The sequence below is a fragment of the Phyllopteryx taeniolatus genome, chromosome 7 (genome assembly GCF_024500385.1).
Source record: "Phyllopteryx taeniolatus isolate TA_2022b chromosome 7, UOR_Ptae_1.2, whole genome shotgun sequence".
NCBI classification, from domain to species: domain Eukaryota; kingdom Metazoa; phylum Chordata; class Actinopteri; order Syngnathiformes; family Syngnathidae; genus Phyllopteryx; species Phyllopteryx taeniolatus.
Genome location: NC_084508.1, coordinates 21,403,314 through 21,417,726, shown reverse-complemented (window position 1 = coordinate 21,417,726; position 14,413 = coordinate 21,403,314). Strand labels below are relative to the sequence as shown.

The following is a 14,413-nucleotide window of genomic DNA, read 5'->3' as shown; positions in this document are numbered from 1 at the left end:
ATAGAGACAAAAGGAATGAAGACGCTGGTTTCTTTTTCTCATGAGGAGGGCGTATGGGAGATTGTTCAGATTACAGCCTCTCAACACGCTCCAAACAATCTCTCCTGTCGCTCCTGTATTTATTTGAAATAGGGAGGTTTCTAAGTTTACAAGACATAACGTACTAAGCTACAAGACACAACACACTAAGGGTAGGGTTGCAAGGTGAAAACATGGGACCAACACCTGCCACGTCCTTCTCTCTGATGATTCCTGCTGAGTCATCTTCTTGAAGGCGAGACATCCTCCTTTCTTAAAATCGTCCATAATACTAATGCAAGCTAAGCAAATAAATGATAACTTTTACAATATATTTAACAATACACTTTAATCTTTTTTCACCATAGCGCTATGTGTTGGAATAAGTTAGTTATGGCACTACCTCACATGTCCCAAGAGCAAAATGGATCCAATCCAGGAGCTGTATTCAAAATGTGATAGTGAAAATGTAATCAGAGCGGTATTATTTTGAAAATACATTGATTGTGGGTCGTTTTCAGTGTTGTAGAACTGTACCTACTGAATAAAACTGAAAGCCCATAGATATCCTCTATTGGACCTCATTTTATGGTCCAGATGTACTCAATGAAAACAGCTTACGTGACGAAATAAACGGTTCTGACTATAGAGGATGTCGTCAACATAAGATGACTTACTAACGGTGTGACCTGCGTGTTGTTGTCTGTCCACGCTCAGAGCTCCTCAGCTGGGCAGAGAACTGCTCTGCAAAGAGAGCAAGAAAAACTTCAAGGCCACCATAGCCATGAGTCAACACTTCCCCCTGAGCATTGACTCGTAAGTCCCCCCCCATGAGTTGACATGAACAACCTTTGCCTGAATTTACACTGCAGCTCCAAGTGCCCAATTCACATTGATTGTTTATAACTAGTAAATATGATTGAAATGAAACTAAGCATTCTGTGAATATGACTAATGAACTGCACTAGTAACTAAGTGGCTGGGTTGTGACATCTGACTGTTTGTTTTGCCTTCAGGTTGTTGAATGTTCTGGAGGTGATCGCACCCTTCAAGCACTTTAATAAACTCAGGGAGTTTGTGCAGATGAAGCTGCCTCCTGGCTTTCCTGTCAAACTCGGTAGGAAAACCACCATACATCTCCAAAGGACTACCGATAGATAATACTACATATAATAATATTTTTCCCCATAGAAAATAACAGAAATAGAAATAATCTGTTCCGGTGCCAAACTGTTGCCGTCATAAAACCTGTATTAACTGCACAGTCAAGTAACATTTTAATACGATCATAGAACGTGTAATTTACAAGAGAAGTATGTCAAAGAAGAATGTACATTGGTGCCTTGAGATATTAGTTTAATCCACTCCGTGACTGGGCTTATAACTCAAAACACTTGTATCTCAAGTCTTTCCCCATTAAAATGAATGGAAATGCCACTAATCCATTCCAGCCTTTACAAAAACATGTTTTTTTTTTTTGTTCTTTGGGTTTTTTAAAAAAATGTGTTCTTTGTAACATAAATAGCACTCAATATTATTGTATGTTATAAAAAACATGGTAATAATTACGCAGAAGAATTAAAGTTTTGCCTTATTTTTTTACTTCAATGTAATGGACATTGTGCTGCTCCTTCTGGTGGGTGCACCTTGGCCACATGGGGGCAGTATAATGTAGACATGCATATATACATGGACCCGGTCACAACTGAGCTCAGTAAGCAGCAGTAATATTAGTCATTCTTCGCAGACAATTTGTGGGTATTGTTATAGTATCTGTCTACATGTGTTGCGCCACCTTTTGTGTTATAATATGCGTTGTTGAAGGGTTATAACACTTTGACGCCGATGCTATTCATTAACGGGTCTATGATGTTTTGACTTAGTTTTTTACATTAAGCTACCGGTAAACGCACATCCTAAGGAATAGCTATGTCCTTGTTTTAAATGCACAGCATGCAATTCTCTTTGTTTTTATGTTTAGTTAGATGAGTGGGAGCAGCATTAAATAGCTTGAAGCCTCTTTTAGCAAGAATTGTTCACTATCTTTCAAACTGCTGCTGGTTGTGAAGTGAGTTGAGTTCACTGCCACCATATTGATTGTATCTCAAACCTTTGCTCGCAAGTCAAAGCAAAATATCTGCCGAACGACGGCTCATATCTCAAAAACCGGGTCACACGCATCTCAGGGCACCACTGTTTTTGTCTTGTGATACGGTGAAGTAGCAATAAATGTAATATGACCATGTTGAATGTTTTCTTGACAGACATCCCAGTCTTTCCTACCATCACAGCCACCGTGACGTTTCAGGAGTTTCGCTACGACAGCTTTGACGAAACCATTTTTACTATCCCCAGCGAGTACAAAGAGGACCCCAGCCGCTTCCCGGACCTCTAACCCACCCTTCAACGGGCTGCTGGGAAGGACGTTTATGTGGCAACATTACACGACAAAAACATCAACTCTTCCCTGATAACCTTACGTTCACCGACTTCTCCCTTACCTCAAATACTGTAGGTAAACGTCTCCACAGCCAGCTGGACAAAGGAATGTAGCTGGGATGATGCTGAGTACAGTATTTAAAGCCATGTTTCCACCAAGTGGGATAGGAAGGATATGGCTCGATAGGTTGACACCATTGTAGTGCGACACAATGTAACTATTTACAACTGTACTGTATTTAATGGTATCTTCTTCTTGCCATATGGATGACAAGCTTTGTGAGGGGGGAAAAAAGCACAATTTGTGTTGTTCTTAGTCAACCAATCAGCAAAGTGCATTGCATTTAGCTCCACCCTTTAGGTACTATCCCACTGTGGCAGGGTATGCTGAAAAGTTGTACAGTGCTTATCACTTTTTTAATACCCTTCCCATGTTTGATAAGCCAAACAGTACTACTTGGTGGAAACAGGTGTTGCTTGTCTAAGTTTGTAAATGGCGTGTGTGTTAAGTGAGGGGTTGTGAAACACCGATTTTGACTAAGACAAGTGTGTGTGTGGTCCTGGCCTGCTAACTCACAGCAATCGTATGATGCAGAGTTGTATATAAGCGAATACATGCTTAGCTTTGAAAGAATTTGTCCTTTTTTATGTATTTAACATTTAGGCAGTTCCCCAGATGCACTCACAATCATTACAATACAAGTCACTGCACAGGGCGTTTCCCCAAAATATGACATCATTTCACAGTATAATAACATACTAAAGTCTTGCTCAAATTATGTCAAATTTTAACGAGATGTGTAAAAACTAACCAAGTTTGTTAAACTTCAGTTTAGTGTTAGTTTGTTTTTTTTATTTTTTAAGGGTGAGGAATGCTATTCACTAGCAATGAAACGGCATTTCGTGTTAGAATATGACCGAGGAAAAAAAAAAAAAAAAAAGTAAACCAATAGTGCAGTGTGATTTTTGAGGAAATTCAATAAAAATACACTGACTGGGAAGTGGATTTGGATAGAGCACAGAGTCCTAATGGGTAAAGGAAAACATGTCACAAGCAGTATACATAATATTTGTAAAGCTTTCCAAAACTGATTATTCAATTGACAGTTTATCTGGTTGAATATGATGTTGGAATTTTGATGAATCTTCTATATTCAATGTGAAGCCTATTTAATTTTGTTTGCCTGGGACATGTAGTTAACTCGGATATTGTTCAAATGATGTCAATTTTTGAGGAACATCGTGTACTCGTTATTTTTATTCATCCGTTTTCATGGAATTCACTAAATCGTTTGGCACATCCACTGCAGTTTTTTTTTGCTTTCAGTTCCTAAATGCACAACTCTAAACCTTGAAATATGGCATTTCAAAAGTTCTTACTGTTATCGATGCTGCAAATTTTTTTATGGTACCAGGTAGTCTGTTTTTTTATATCATCTTTATTAACTCCAAAACTGGGATTGTATAATGAGTAGGTGTTGTAGGGAATGATGATTATTATTTTTTTTTTTAAATCTTCAACAAAAGCCTTTCTTCTGAACAATCTGTACATGTTCTCTGAATCGAAGTTTTTTTTCCTCTGGTATGTGTCCTTTTGTGTTCAGCTCAACAAGTTGTGCATTTAAAAAAAAATTATTTTTGTCACATGACTTGATCCAACAATATATTGGATTGTAACATGGTGGAAGTTGCTATTTTTGTATATAGATGTTTTTAAAGAAAATGTATCTTAACTCTGACTTGTTCTTTCAAGAATGTTGTGAATCATCAGTCGACCCACACGCATGCAGAAGATGGTGACAATTTGCTCCAATTTTATTAGTTTCCTTTGAAAACAATATCAAACTTCAACATACACATATAAAGGACTGGAACTGTAAGTGACTGGGTGTGTGATGGGAAATGCTGAATAGTCAGAAAAAGGAGTACAGATGTCAAGACAAATCATCCTAACGAGTTTTTACAACAGTTGAAAACTGATGCATGTAGTCTACTGTCACAGAGACACTTGAGCACAAAAAGTACATAACTAACTATAAGTTGTGTTATACATAAAGACCTACATTCTACACCTCCATTTTTTTACAGTTAACATTGTTTGTATTTGAATTGATCAGGCACAGTAATATGTATCCTACGTTAAAAATATCTTGTAAAGGGGGATCTTAGTCGCTCATGTCCATGTCTTCCTGATGGTGATCGTCTCCATTGACTTTGGACTTTTTGGGCGCGGGGCCTTGGCATCTCTCCATCTCGTCGAGACCTTTGGGCGATGAGGCAGAGTCGGAGTCACTCTTCCTCTCCTCGTCGTCCTCCTCCAGTTCCTTTTCACTGCCATAGCCTTGCTCCTCTTCGTCGTAATCCCGTGTCACCTGAAAACAGAACACATTTAAGTCACGTGGTTCTGTTGGCTGCTCTAATTCAAATAGAGCTAGTCATCCTAATGAACCTTGACATCGCCTTTGTCGCTGTCTGACTTGCGGTCACGCTCTTTGTCTTTGCTCTTCTTACTGGACGAGCGTTCTCTCTGCTCTCTGCTTTGGTCCCTGTGCTCTCTCCTCTCCCTATCTCGCTCCTTCTCACGATCCTTGTCCTTCTTCTTCTCCTTCTTGTGCCTTAACACACACAATTATTGAGTTGACGGAGGCAGATTCAAAAAGGGCATGACAGCTCACCGTCTGGGCGATGGAGACCTGGTCAAGTGTTTCTTGGGAGACCTGGATACACTGCGGCTTCGCCTGTGCCTCCTGAAATAAGATCAGACAATGCGACAAATTGACAGAAAACAACAGATTTATCGTCTTTTACTGATGAACAGCACTCCATTGTTACTTGTAAGTAGGGTTGAGAATCGAGAAGTGATTGGAACCGGGACTAACGTTCCGGTTCTCCCGGAACTGTTAAAATTTAAAAATATCGGTTCCCAGTTTCGATGCCTAGTCTACCAGCCGCGAAGAAGTAGTGGCGAAAAACAACGACGATGCATGCACACGAAGTGCTTGTGCCCAATGGCGGCTGCGCGAACAAGTGTCTTAACATTTTTTAAATTAATGACCAGTCGCCTCAGTGCAACATTTGGAATAAGATTACACTGTGCAAAGGAGGCTTTCACGATGTGTAGCGTGCTGAGCCTCAGCCGACACCGCGCGGGGCTTCAGTGAAGTCAACTCTCAGTCAACTGGGTGAGTGAAACAATAAAATACATCCATGCCAACATTGAGACAGCTAACAGCTAGTTACTTACACTTTTGCACTGATGGTTTTTAGCGTTTATTTTAGTCTTCAAACCAACAAAAGCAGCGATGCCAAAAAAAGCTTAATTTAACATTGGGCTAAAACGTCACTGTAGCAGCTTTGCGTCACGATGAATTGGGACAAAATTCACCTAAACGTTGTCTCAGAATCACAAACACTAACCTTGTGCCTCATCGGTGGGTAGGGAAAGGAATCAGTGTTTTATAGCATTTGGTTCTATCCATTATTTTTTTTTTAAATAAAATAAAATCACTGGTGCCGTTTGAAGTTACTTTTAGTGCCAAAATGCTGAGTTCTGGTGTGTACCCTTCAAAATAAAAGGCTACAAGCTTAAAACAGGAAGTTAAAACTTGCGCATATAACCCATTTAATGTGATGAAACAGTACCAAATAACTTTTAACAATGGTATATTAAACTTTTAGCTGAAACATTAATTAATGAATATTAAGTCAATTGGGTTGGTTCCACACACATTGACTTTTAGTTCATAGGTTTGATAGCAATACTGGTTATAAAGAACCCTGAGTAAAATGTTCATTTTAGTCTATGCTGTGGGCAGCTAAGAAAATGGATGTTCATAATTTGGACACTTTATATTTAAACCATGAAAACGTTTTTGACCCAGCCCCCAAAAAGAATCTGAATCGAGAATCGTTTGGAACCGGAATATGGAATCGGAACAGGAATCGCTCAAATTCAAACCATCCCCAACCCTACTTGTAAGTTAACAGGGTATTAAACTGACTTGCACTGCTGTTTTTACCGGTTAACACTGCGAGACCTCCTTGCACTGCTGTAGCTTTTGGGTGGCGTCTTTGACCTCTTCTTGGATTTTTCCTCCTTCCTGTCCCTGTGTGCACAAAAGTCAACATCATGACATTACGTGATTAAATATTTTATTAATTTCTCGTGTATAATGCGCACCCCCAAAGTTCACCTCAAAATTCTAGAAAACCCTTCTACCCATTTATAATGCATTTTTACAATGCATGCTTTTGCTTCTCCCCATGATGAAAACAAACCATTATCTGTATTTTCTTAGTTTTTTTCAAATAATTATTCTGAAGTTAAGCACTTTATTTGAACACGTAATACTTGCTTTTTTTATGTACTTGCTTTTATTTTGAAATTCAAAGCCCTACTTTTACTTAGTAAATGAGAAAATACACAGTTGTGCTCATGTTTAATTACACAGGCAGAATTTGTAAGATGGGTACAATTCTTTAAAGAAAACATGAAGGGCCTGCCGAAAGACAATTTTATTTTAATGGGATTCAAATTAAACGCTCAAGCATTGTCATTAAACAAAACATAACCATAAAGAAATTAATGATGATTGTTGTTCAGTCATCAGTTGTATTTAAAAAAAATAAATAAAAATATTTCAAAAATTCGGCGGCACGGTGGCCGACTGGTTAGAGCGTCAGCCTCACAGTTCTGAGGTGCGGGGTTCAATCCCCGTCCCCGCCTGTGTGGAGTTTGCATGTTCTCCCCGTGCCTGCGTGGGTTTTCTCCGGGCACTCCGGTTTCCTCCCACATCCCAAAAACATGCATTAATTGGAGACTCTAAATTGCCCGTAGGCATGACTGTGAGTGCGAATGGTTGTTAGTTTCTATGTGCCCTGCGATTGGCTGGCAACCAGTTCAGGGTGTACCCCGCCTCCTGCCCGATGACAGCTGGGATAGGCTCCAGCATGCCCGCGACCCTAGTGAGGAGAAGCGGCTCAGAAAATGGATGGATGGATTTCAAAAATTCTGCCAAGGTATGTAAACTTATGAGCACAACTGTACATATATACAGGTCATACGTACCCCTGTCATATTGTAGTGAAAGTGTAGGCTACACCTTTTTGATAACCACTAGGTGGCGCTGGCATATTAGAATGAAAGTGTACACCTTTTTCATAACCTCTAGGTGGCGGTGGCATATTGGAATTAAAGTGTACAGCTTTTTCATAACCTCTAGATGGCAGCATACATTTATAAAATGTGAGTTTTTTTCCATTTTCCCCTATACCCATGTATTGACAATTTTTTGGGAATTTTTTTTTTAATTATACACGAGAAATAAGCCCTGAATGCCAACACATATCATTGAACTGTTTAACCTATGGTGTCAAACCCACTGCTCTGGGGCTACATCCGGCCCGCCACATCATTTCAAGTGACCCACGAAAACAAATCATGTGCGTTGACTTCTTGTTTCTTGCTCATATACCAAAAGTGCAAATTGTCTTCACTTTTAATAATGTTGAGAAATTGCAAGCATTTGTTACCAATTCACTTTTCAAAATAAACTGAATAATAGTTGAACAAACAAGTTTTCTTTTTACTGAATTCTGATTTCAAAAGCAGTTATCCATCAATCTTTTGTGTATATGTAATAATATGAGGCGATCATACATTCATATAGGTTGACGGTCATAACGGCCCTCCAAAGGAAACCATAACTACGATTTGCCTGGCAACAAAAATGAGTTTGACACCCCTGGTTTAGGTCAAGGGCAGAAAAAGTGGTTCGCACGTCTACTCTAGGTTCTAAGGTTTGGGGTTCAAATCTCAGCTCTAGGTTTCCTGTGTGGAGTTTGCATGTTCTCCTTGTGCTTGCATGGGTTTTGTCCAGCTACTCCGTCTTCCTCCCACATTCCAAAAATATGCATGTTAGCTTCACTGAGGACTCTAAATTGTCCAAAGGTGTGCATGTGAGTGTGAATAGTCACTCACTAATGTTTCAGAGAAAAAACACATTCTGTGAGACTGTGATTCCGTGTTAAAGGCGATATATTTTTGAATATTGACTCTTTAATTGTGCCCCGTGATTGGCTGGCGACCAGTCCAGGGTGTACCCTGCCTCTCACCGAAAGTCAGCTCAGATAGGCTGCAACCCACACGTGGCCCTAATGATGACAAGTGCAATAGAAAATGGATGACTGTTTTAGCCACCATTAATTACAAGTCAATTGACATTTGCAGTAGTTAATACACAAGCAGCAGTGTACAAAGTACATTTGCGATGCGGACCTCGATCTGCTGCGGCGGCTTCTGTCTCGGGAGTGAGACCTCCTCCTCCGTGGGCTCTTGGACCTCCTCCTGTTCCTCGAACGGGACCTCCTCCGAGACTTGCTCTGAGAGCGCCTGCCAGAAAAAAATATATTTATAATAGTTTTAATTTATTCAGGCACTCAGTCGGAACACAATTCAAGCTTTCACACCAACACTGTGGCAGAAATTCAAAGATACAAACAAGAAATACTGATGTCCCTCCATATATCGCACTTCACTTTTTGCATCTACATTGCATCCCAGATTTGTTATATCCTACTTATATCACAGATTGTTCGCTATATGGTGAGTTTTTGCAGTGATTATTTCTCCCACAGAGCAATAAGCGCAAGCCAGGAGGAAAGAGTGTGTAAAAGACAAAGAATGCCCAAAGTTTGTGACCATTTCACTGCACTGCGATACACTTTGCACTTAAGCAATAATAAAACATCTACGATTGTCAACAAGGTAACACTGAGGTTAGCTCATTTAACATAGCCTATTATCTCTAGTTAGAAGATATTGTCATGGCCCCACAAGGTCAAGGATAGACACAGCAGCCGGTGCACTTTCAATCGTGAGTGACATTGACAGAGTTATTGTAAACACTCTGTGACTGAGTATTTTATCAGTTCATGTTCATACTTACTTGATTTCATTAGAGAAAAAAAAAATCCTCACACAAGTTTGTCTCTCTCTAAATTAGCATTTTTTGTGACCGTGGTACAAACATTTGTCCAAGAGGAGTTACTCTCTGGGCGTTTTGGGTAACCACGCTCCTTTAAATGTCTTAATCATTCAGATCAGCAACAGCATCTCTCAGCATTAAAATGTGAAGGACTAGCATTTTCTACCTCTAAAATTAGCTGTGGATGAAAAGAAAAGTGTTTTTACCGGTGTCTTGAGCGAGATCTGGAGCGTCTGCGCCGTGACCGTGAGCGGGATCGAGAATGTTTGCGTTTGTCATCTTTCTTACCTACAAAAAAAGTCAATGATGCAAATGTAATGGGACTCAGAACAATTTAGAACTGAATGTTTGGACAGTATGTGACTTTTTTTTTAATCAAACGCTACACAAGTCCTACAATTGTGGAAACCCACTTCCTGGTTCGATGGCAGCAGAAATGAGAGACTGGGCCTCTCGGACTCGCTTCATGGCCTCTTCAATTTCCTTGTTGGAGCCGTCGTTCTTCAAGCCAGGATTTAGGTTCAACCCAGCTGCAAGTGGATTCAACCTGCAATGACCACAATTAGTTTAAATATTAAATGTTTTTTTAAAACCCACTGGCATGTTTAGGTTCTTACTTTGGATCCATGGACTGTATTAGCTTCAGAAAGTCTGCAGAAAGAGCCTGAAAGAGCCAACATTATGATAAGACGTGTATTCATTTTCTCACAATTGGATGACATCTGTTGACACCTGGGGGTTCATGTTAGGTCCTATTCCCATTGCAGCCATTTGCTCCAGGTTGGGAGCTCCGACACCACCAAACGGTGTTCCTCCCACCTTAAACATGATACGGACTTCATCAATTCCCATGAAAGCAGCATCTGTTTGGATGTGTTTGCGGGAACTCACAGAAGTCAGAGGATTAGGTGTTGGAAGGAGGCCCCCCCCAGGCATCATTCCCGCCACGGCGTTGGCCGGAGCCAGCAACGACATAGCTTTAGATTCATCAGGAATGACTCCTGGAGAAGGAGAAGGTGGTTTCAGCACAAGCAAACCAATAAATGTGTACAACTTCCACAAGACAAGTCTTGCAGACAAGCCACCACATCTTAATTTTACAAATGCACGTTGTCTGTAAATCTTAATCCCTGACTTGTTGCTCTTTTGTCAGTATGATTGTAAGATTAGCAGCTAGGAGTTGAATAGTCACAAGACACACTGTTCAACACTGCCAAGATTTTATCACCTGTGCTTGTTTTTTAAGTCATGAACCAAACGTAAGCAAGCACAGCCGGTTGTCCCGTGGGATGTGCTCTCAACTTTCATTAGGTGTTTAATGAACAATCGACTCGCGCCGGCTGCTTCGCTATAAAGCACACAGAAACATTGAGATACAAAAAACAAAGTTTGTGATTTGAGTGTCAACAGAGGAACATTTCAATAGCGCTTACCAATACACAAACAGAAAAGGCTCATTCATTTACCTTTTCTGGGCTTTTGTTGCTAGTTACTTTGTAAAGTAAGTACAACAATAGACCCCGTTTCCTCATATAGTGGCCGGGGACGATCTGCGCTCACTCACATGCATAGAGTACCAGGGATACAGCCGTTTATTTTCATAATGATCAATTGTTTTTGATGTTTTTCACAAAAAAAAATTATTTTGTAATAAATAGTACACATATGATTCTGTACATCTCAAAGTAAAACACAATCCGTTTCGTGATCTTGGTTGACTTCCAGGTTCCAGTGCAAATGCAAAGTGAATTAATCCGTTCAAGGGTGATACTCAGTCATCAACTGTACAGGCAATGTATTATTTTACCATTCATAACTTTTGTACAAGCATGTAAATTAGTCAATCACTATATAATACACCTAAGTCTCTAGGTTTTCCAAAACATTTTCATTGCATTCCAAATTGTTCCAACCATTGAGGCGGTGTCCCAAAAGTCTCATTTCCTTTTGTCTTTTTGTATTTCATTTCAGGTGTCTTTCAGACAGACGTGAGGCTGCCAGCATTTGATAGCTTAGCCTTTGCAGTTTTAAACAACTCGAGGTCCTTACAGGTAAAGCTTTATCAGGCTCCGACACATCCACTGAACCGAGCTTATGTTGAAGTGGAGTTCCAGTGCAGCCCTCTAGATACACATTCCCTGGCTTTGGGTGAACGCGTGCAATAAGATTTAAGTTGTTTCCTCAGTGGTGGTAGTACAGAAGCAGACCATCTGCTGTGTTCTGCATCAAGAACTGATCCTGTTTTGAGAGACTTGCAAAGGATACCGTAAATTGTACAGTGTGACGGTCATAGAACTTCTCTAATTGGCGCTGTACTGCAGTCAGGGACAGAAAAACTTCTTGGCAGGCAGCAATTTTGCAACACTACTCCAATGTCAATTGGCAAGCCATGGGCAAGGGAATGATGTGCTTACAAAAACAGAAAAGCCTAAGCTGTCTGAGGTTATGGCCTCACATCTATCCAAATACCTGAAACAAATCAGGAAAAAAGGAAGTGTACGACTTTTGAGAAACTCTGTGTTGTGAAACCAGAATAAATTTAGCTTTAAAACACCATGATATCTACCAAACTAAAAAAAAAAAAAAAAAAAGGGTGGTGCCCACTATTAGAGGAAATGGGGTACCATGGTAACATAACAATAACTGCTTGGCATCAAGATACAAACCTCTGGGTTTTGTCAACAACTCTACACAATATATAGTACGTGTAACTATACCAAACACTCTTAATAGGTTATTACCAGCAAAAACCATGATTAAAAAAATAAAAACATTAATATGCGCCCAAAGCTGGAAAAAAAAACAGTCAACTCAAAATAGGAAGCCCTTATGGAGACGATCAATCCAAGGTTGTTCAATCTGCAAATTTTTTTTTTTCTTTTTCATTTTGTAAAAGGGAGACACGCACGCATACACATACACACGTGCACTGCAACAACAGAACTGACACTTGAGAAACAGGATAATGCTGCACAGGACAAAACGGTTGGTGGCATTTGCAGCAGGGCCTGGTATATAGGGTTGGCTGAACCAGGAAAAAGAACTGTAAAACACAACAACAAAAGAAACACCACTGTTAAAATGGGAGATGCACTCAACCCTTTCAGAGTTATGTGTGGAGACGCTCAGGTAAAAAAAATAATAATAAAAAGACTACTTGCTCTATGGGTTAATTATTGCAATTTTTGGAATACAATAGCTGTATTTGTAATGTGAATATTACATAAATTCTGCACATGCATGTGGCTATATAGTTGTCGGGATGCCCCAACTAATTTGATTTGGAGATAAGAAGTGTGTTGATAAGCCTAACTCCTGCTCTTATAAATTTGATGAGTTTGCGTGAGTATATCTAAGAGAATATTCCTTAAATAGAGAGGGGGGGAAAAGGTTTAGAGAGAGAGAGACAAGAGGGGCTTGCAAGCCTGGTGCCATATTTTTTCTAATCTCCTGATGGCAGCAGAGGACCACTTTCAGCCAGCAAGGAAGGGGCTCTCTGCAATTGACTTGTTCACTATGAAAACCACAACACAAATAACAGAGAGAAGTTTACACCTAGATTGCAAGACATAAAATGGACACAAATTTACATTTTCCTTTTGCCAAATACCTCCTTAGTAATACCTCAGACTGCTCATTAGCGAGATCTGATTTGTCAGAGAAGAAACAAAAATAAGAGAACACAATGGCTGTCATTGTGGGTTCACATCATCAAATACACATTGTGTGATGTCTATTCAGCGGTCACAGACATGAAGCAGACACCAACCTTCTGCGAACGGCACCACGATCAAGGCTCGGTCCACGAAGACGGTGTTGGTCAAGTGTTGGGAGACTCCCACCGACTCAGACTCAAGGAACTTTACAAAACACACACGTGAAGTCACAGGCATGGGAGAGTCACTGGAAGAAAACACACATATGTTGTGCAAAGAGTAGAAACAGGGACAACCCAATAAAGTATCTTAACTGAAGGCAGTCACCTCAAAAGACAGACTCTACAGCTGATTAGACAGAAACACTGTCTTCATGGAACGGAACAAAAAAAGACAGCAAAAAAAGACCAGTATTTTTTAGGGGGGCTGAAAATCGGTTTTACGTTGGGTTATGACAATAAAACTTTTCCATAAACACATATTACCAAACTGCTGAAGCGCCGCCACCCCGCCCCCCGCGCCCCCCAAAAAAAGGCCCAGCGACGCCCCTGGGTTAGGTTTATTCGATATTATACAAACGAGACAGAAATAACGGTCACAGAAGAACAAAAACTACAATGAAAGGCATGCAAATCGGACATGAAAATTGCACAGTACAGTGGTAAATGGTAGCGGTGATTAGCTAGAGACGCGCATCCGTCATAGCATTAGCATTAGGTTCCAGCGAGGCCTACTGGACTTGCCCCAGCGACACTGGAAAAGCTTCTTCAAAGATACTCACTCAGGTGGAAACAGTTTGAGCTCCTCTATGTTCCCCAGAAAGCCCAAGAGAGTCCTCATTTGTTCCAAGGTTGTGCTCGGGGAGACGTTTGTCACCTGAATGACGTGTGTGCTGGCATTCATCTCGCCGACTCTTATTCGACAAGCTAGCCAGCCTACGTGACTCAAGGTAAGTAACAAAAACAAAACAATCAAAAAAGGAACACAGTTCCAGTAGAAAGGGGACACGGTATCGTAGGTCACAAATGAGCCAATGAAGATGCGCAAACAGCGTCAATGCATCATCGGTGCAACAGCACAAACTGTGAAGCAGGCTAGCTGCGTTCAAGTACAGTGAACACGATCGTAATTTAGGTGTGTGTCCTGATGTTTTCCGTAGATCAAACTAAATCCAACATAGTTTGCCATGTAATTTCATAAGAAACGTGAAGTAATTAGAACTCGTACCAAATCATGCAGCTCCTCAATTTCGTGTTTATTTATTTATTTCATTATTTGTTACAGTGGCTGGTTGTTGAAACGCTTTTTTTCCCA

The 14,413-nt window shown here is 40.3% G+C and overlaps 2 protein-coding genes across 10 annotated transcripts in view; one reads left to right on the top strand and one right to left on the bottom strand.

The window, feature by feature from the left end:
* LOC133480991 (ankyrin repeat domain-containing protein 13C-like) overlaps positions 1–4,196 on the top strand; it is a 41,964-nt gene extending 37,768 nt beyond the window's left edge. For 2 of the 3 annotated variants that reach the window (XM_061779816.1, XM_061779814.1), the window contains 3 exons: positions 736–834; positions 1,035–1,135; positions 2,283–4,196. In XM_061779816.1, the coding sequence (XP_061635800.1) occupies positions 736–834; positions 1,035–1,135; positions 2,283–2,413 (331 nt within the window). In that variant the 3' untranslated portion in view covers positions 2,414–4,196. The remainder of the gene's footprint in view (positions 1–735; positions 835–1,034; positions 1,136–2,282) is intronic. The other variant, XM_061779815.1, reaches the window with a different exon arrangement.
* Positions 4,197–4,251: 55 nt separating this feature from the next.
* Positions 4,252–14,198, bottom strand: srsf11 (serine and arginine rich splicing factor 11). 7 transcript variants are annotated; one of them, XM_061779819.1, is made up of 13 exons: positions 13,213–13,329; positions 13,054–13,090; positions 10,672–12,957; positions 10,335–10,444; positions 10,176–10,262; positions 10,061–10,107; positions 9,857–9,990; positions 9,650–9,731; positions 8,735–8,848; positions 6,477–6,563; positions 5,133–5,204; positions 4,907–5,072; positions 4,252–4,829 (listed from the first exon to the last, which is right to left on the bottom strand). In XM_061779819.1, the coding sequence occupies exons 4-13, from the start codon at positions 10,416–10,418 to the stop codon at positions 4,623–4,625; spliced, it is 1,080 nt and encodes a 359-aa protein (XP_061635803.1). In that variant the 5' UTR covers positions 10,419–10,444; positions 10,672–12,957; positions 13,054–13,090; positions 13,213–13,329; the 3' UTR covers positions 4,252–4,622. The 7 variants fall into 7 exon arrangements, with proteins under 7 accessions (XP_061635803.1, XP_061635804.1, XP_061635807.1 ...); XM_061779820.1 differs by having other exon boundaries at positions 13,068–13,090; positions 13,213–13,324; XM_061779823.1 differs by lacking the exon at positions 13,054–13,090 and having other exon boundaries at positions 10,672–10,791; positions 12,392–12,486; positions 13,213–13,229.
* Positions 14,199–14,413: the final 215 nt, after the last annotated feature.

What these genes read in the sequence shown, in the direction of transcription:
- srsf11 (XM_061779817.1), bottom strand. Translation starts at nt 14,002, where the DNA reads ATGAATGCCAGCACACACGTCATTCAGGTGACAAACGTCTCCCCGAGC. An exon ending in CACCTAATCCTCTGACTTCT is followed by an intron (nt 10,263 to 10,334) that starts GTGAGTTCCCGC and finishes ATCATGTTTAAG; the next exon opens with GTGGGAGGAACACCGTTTGG. An exon ending in AGCCGCCGCAGCAGATCGAG is followed by an intron (nt 6,564 to 8,734) that starts GTCCGCATCGCA and finishes TTGTGCACACAG; the next exon opens with GGACAGGAAGGAGGAAAAAT.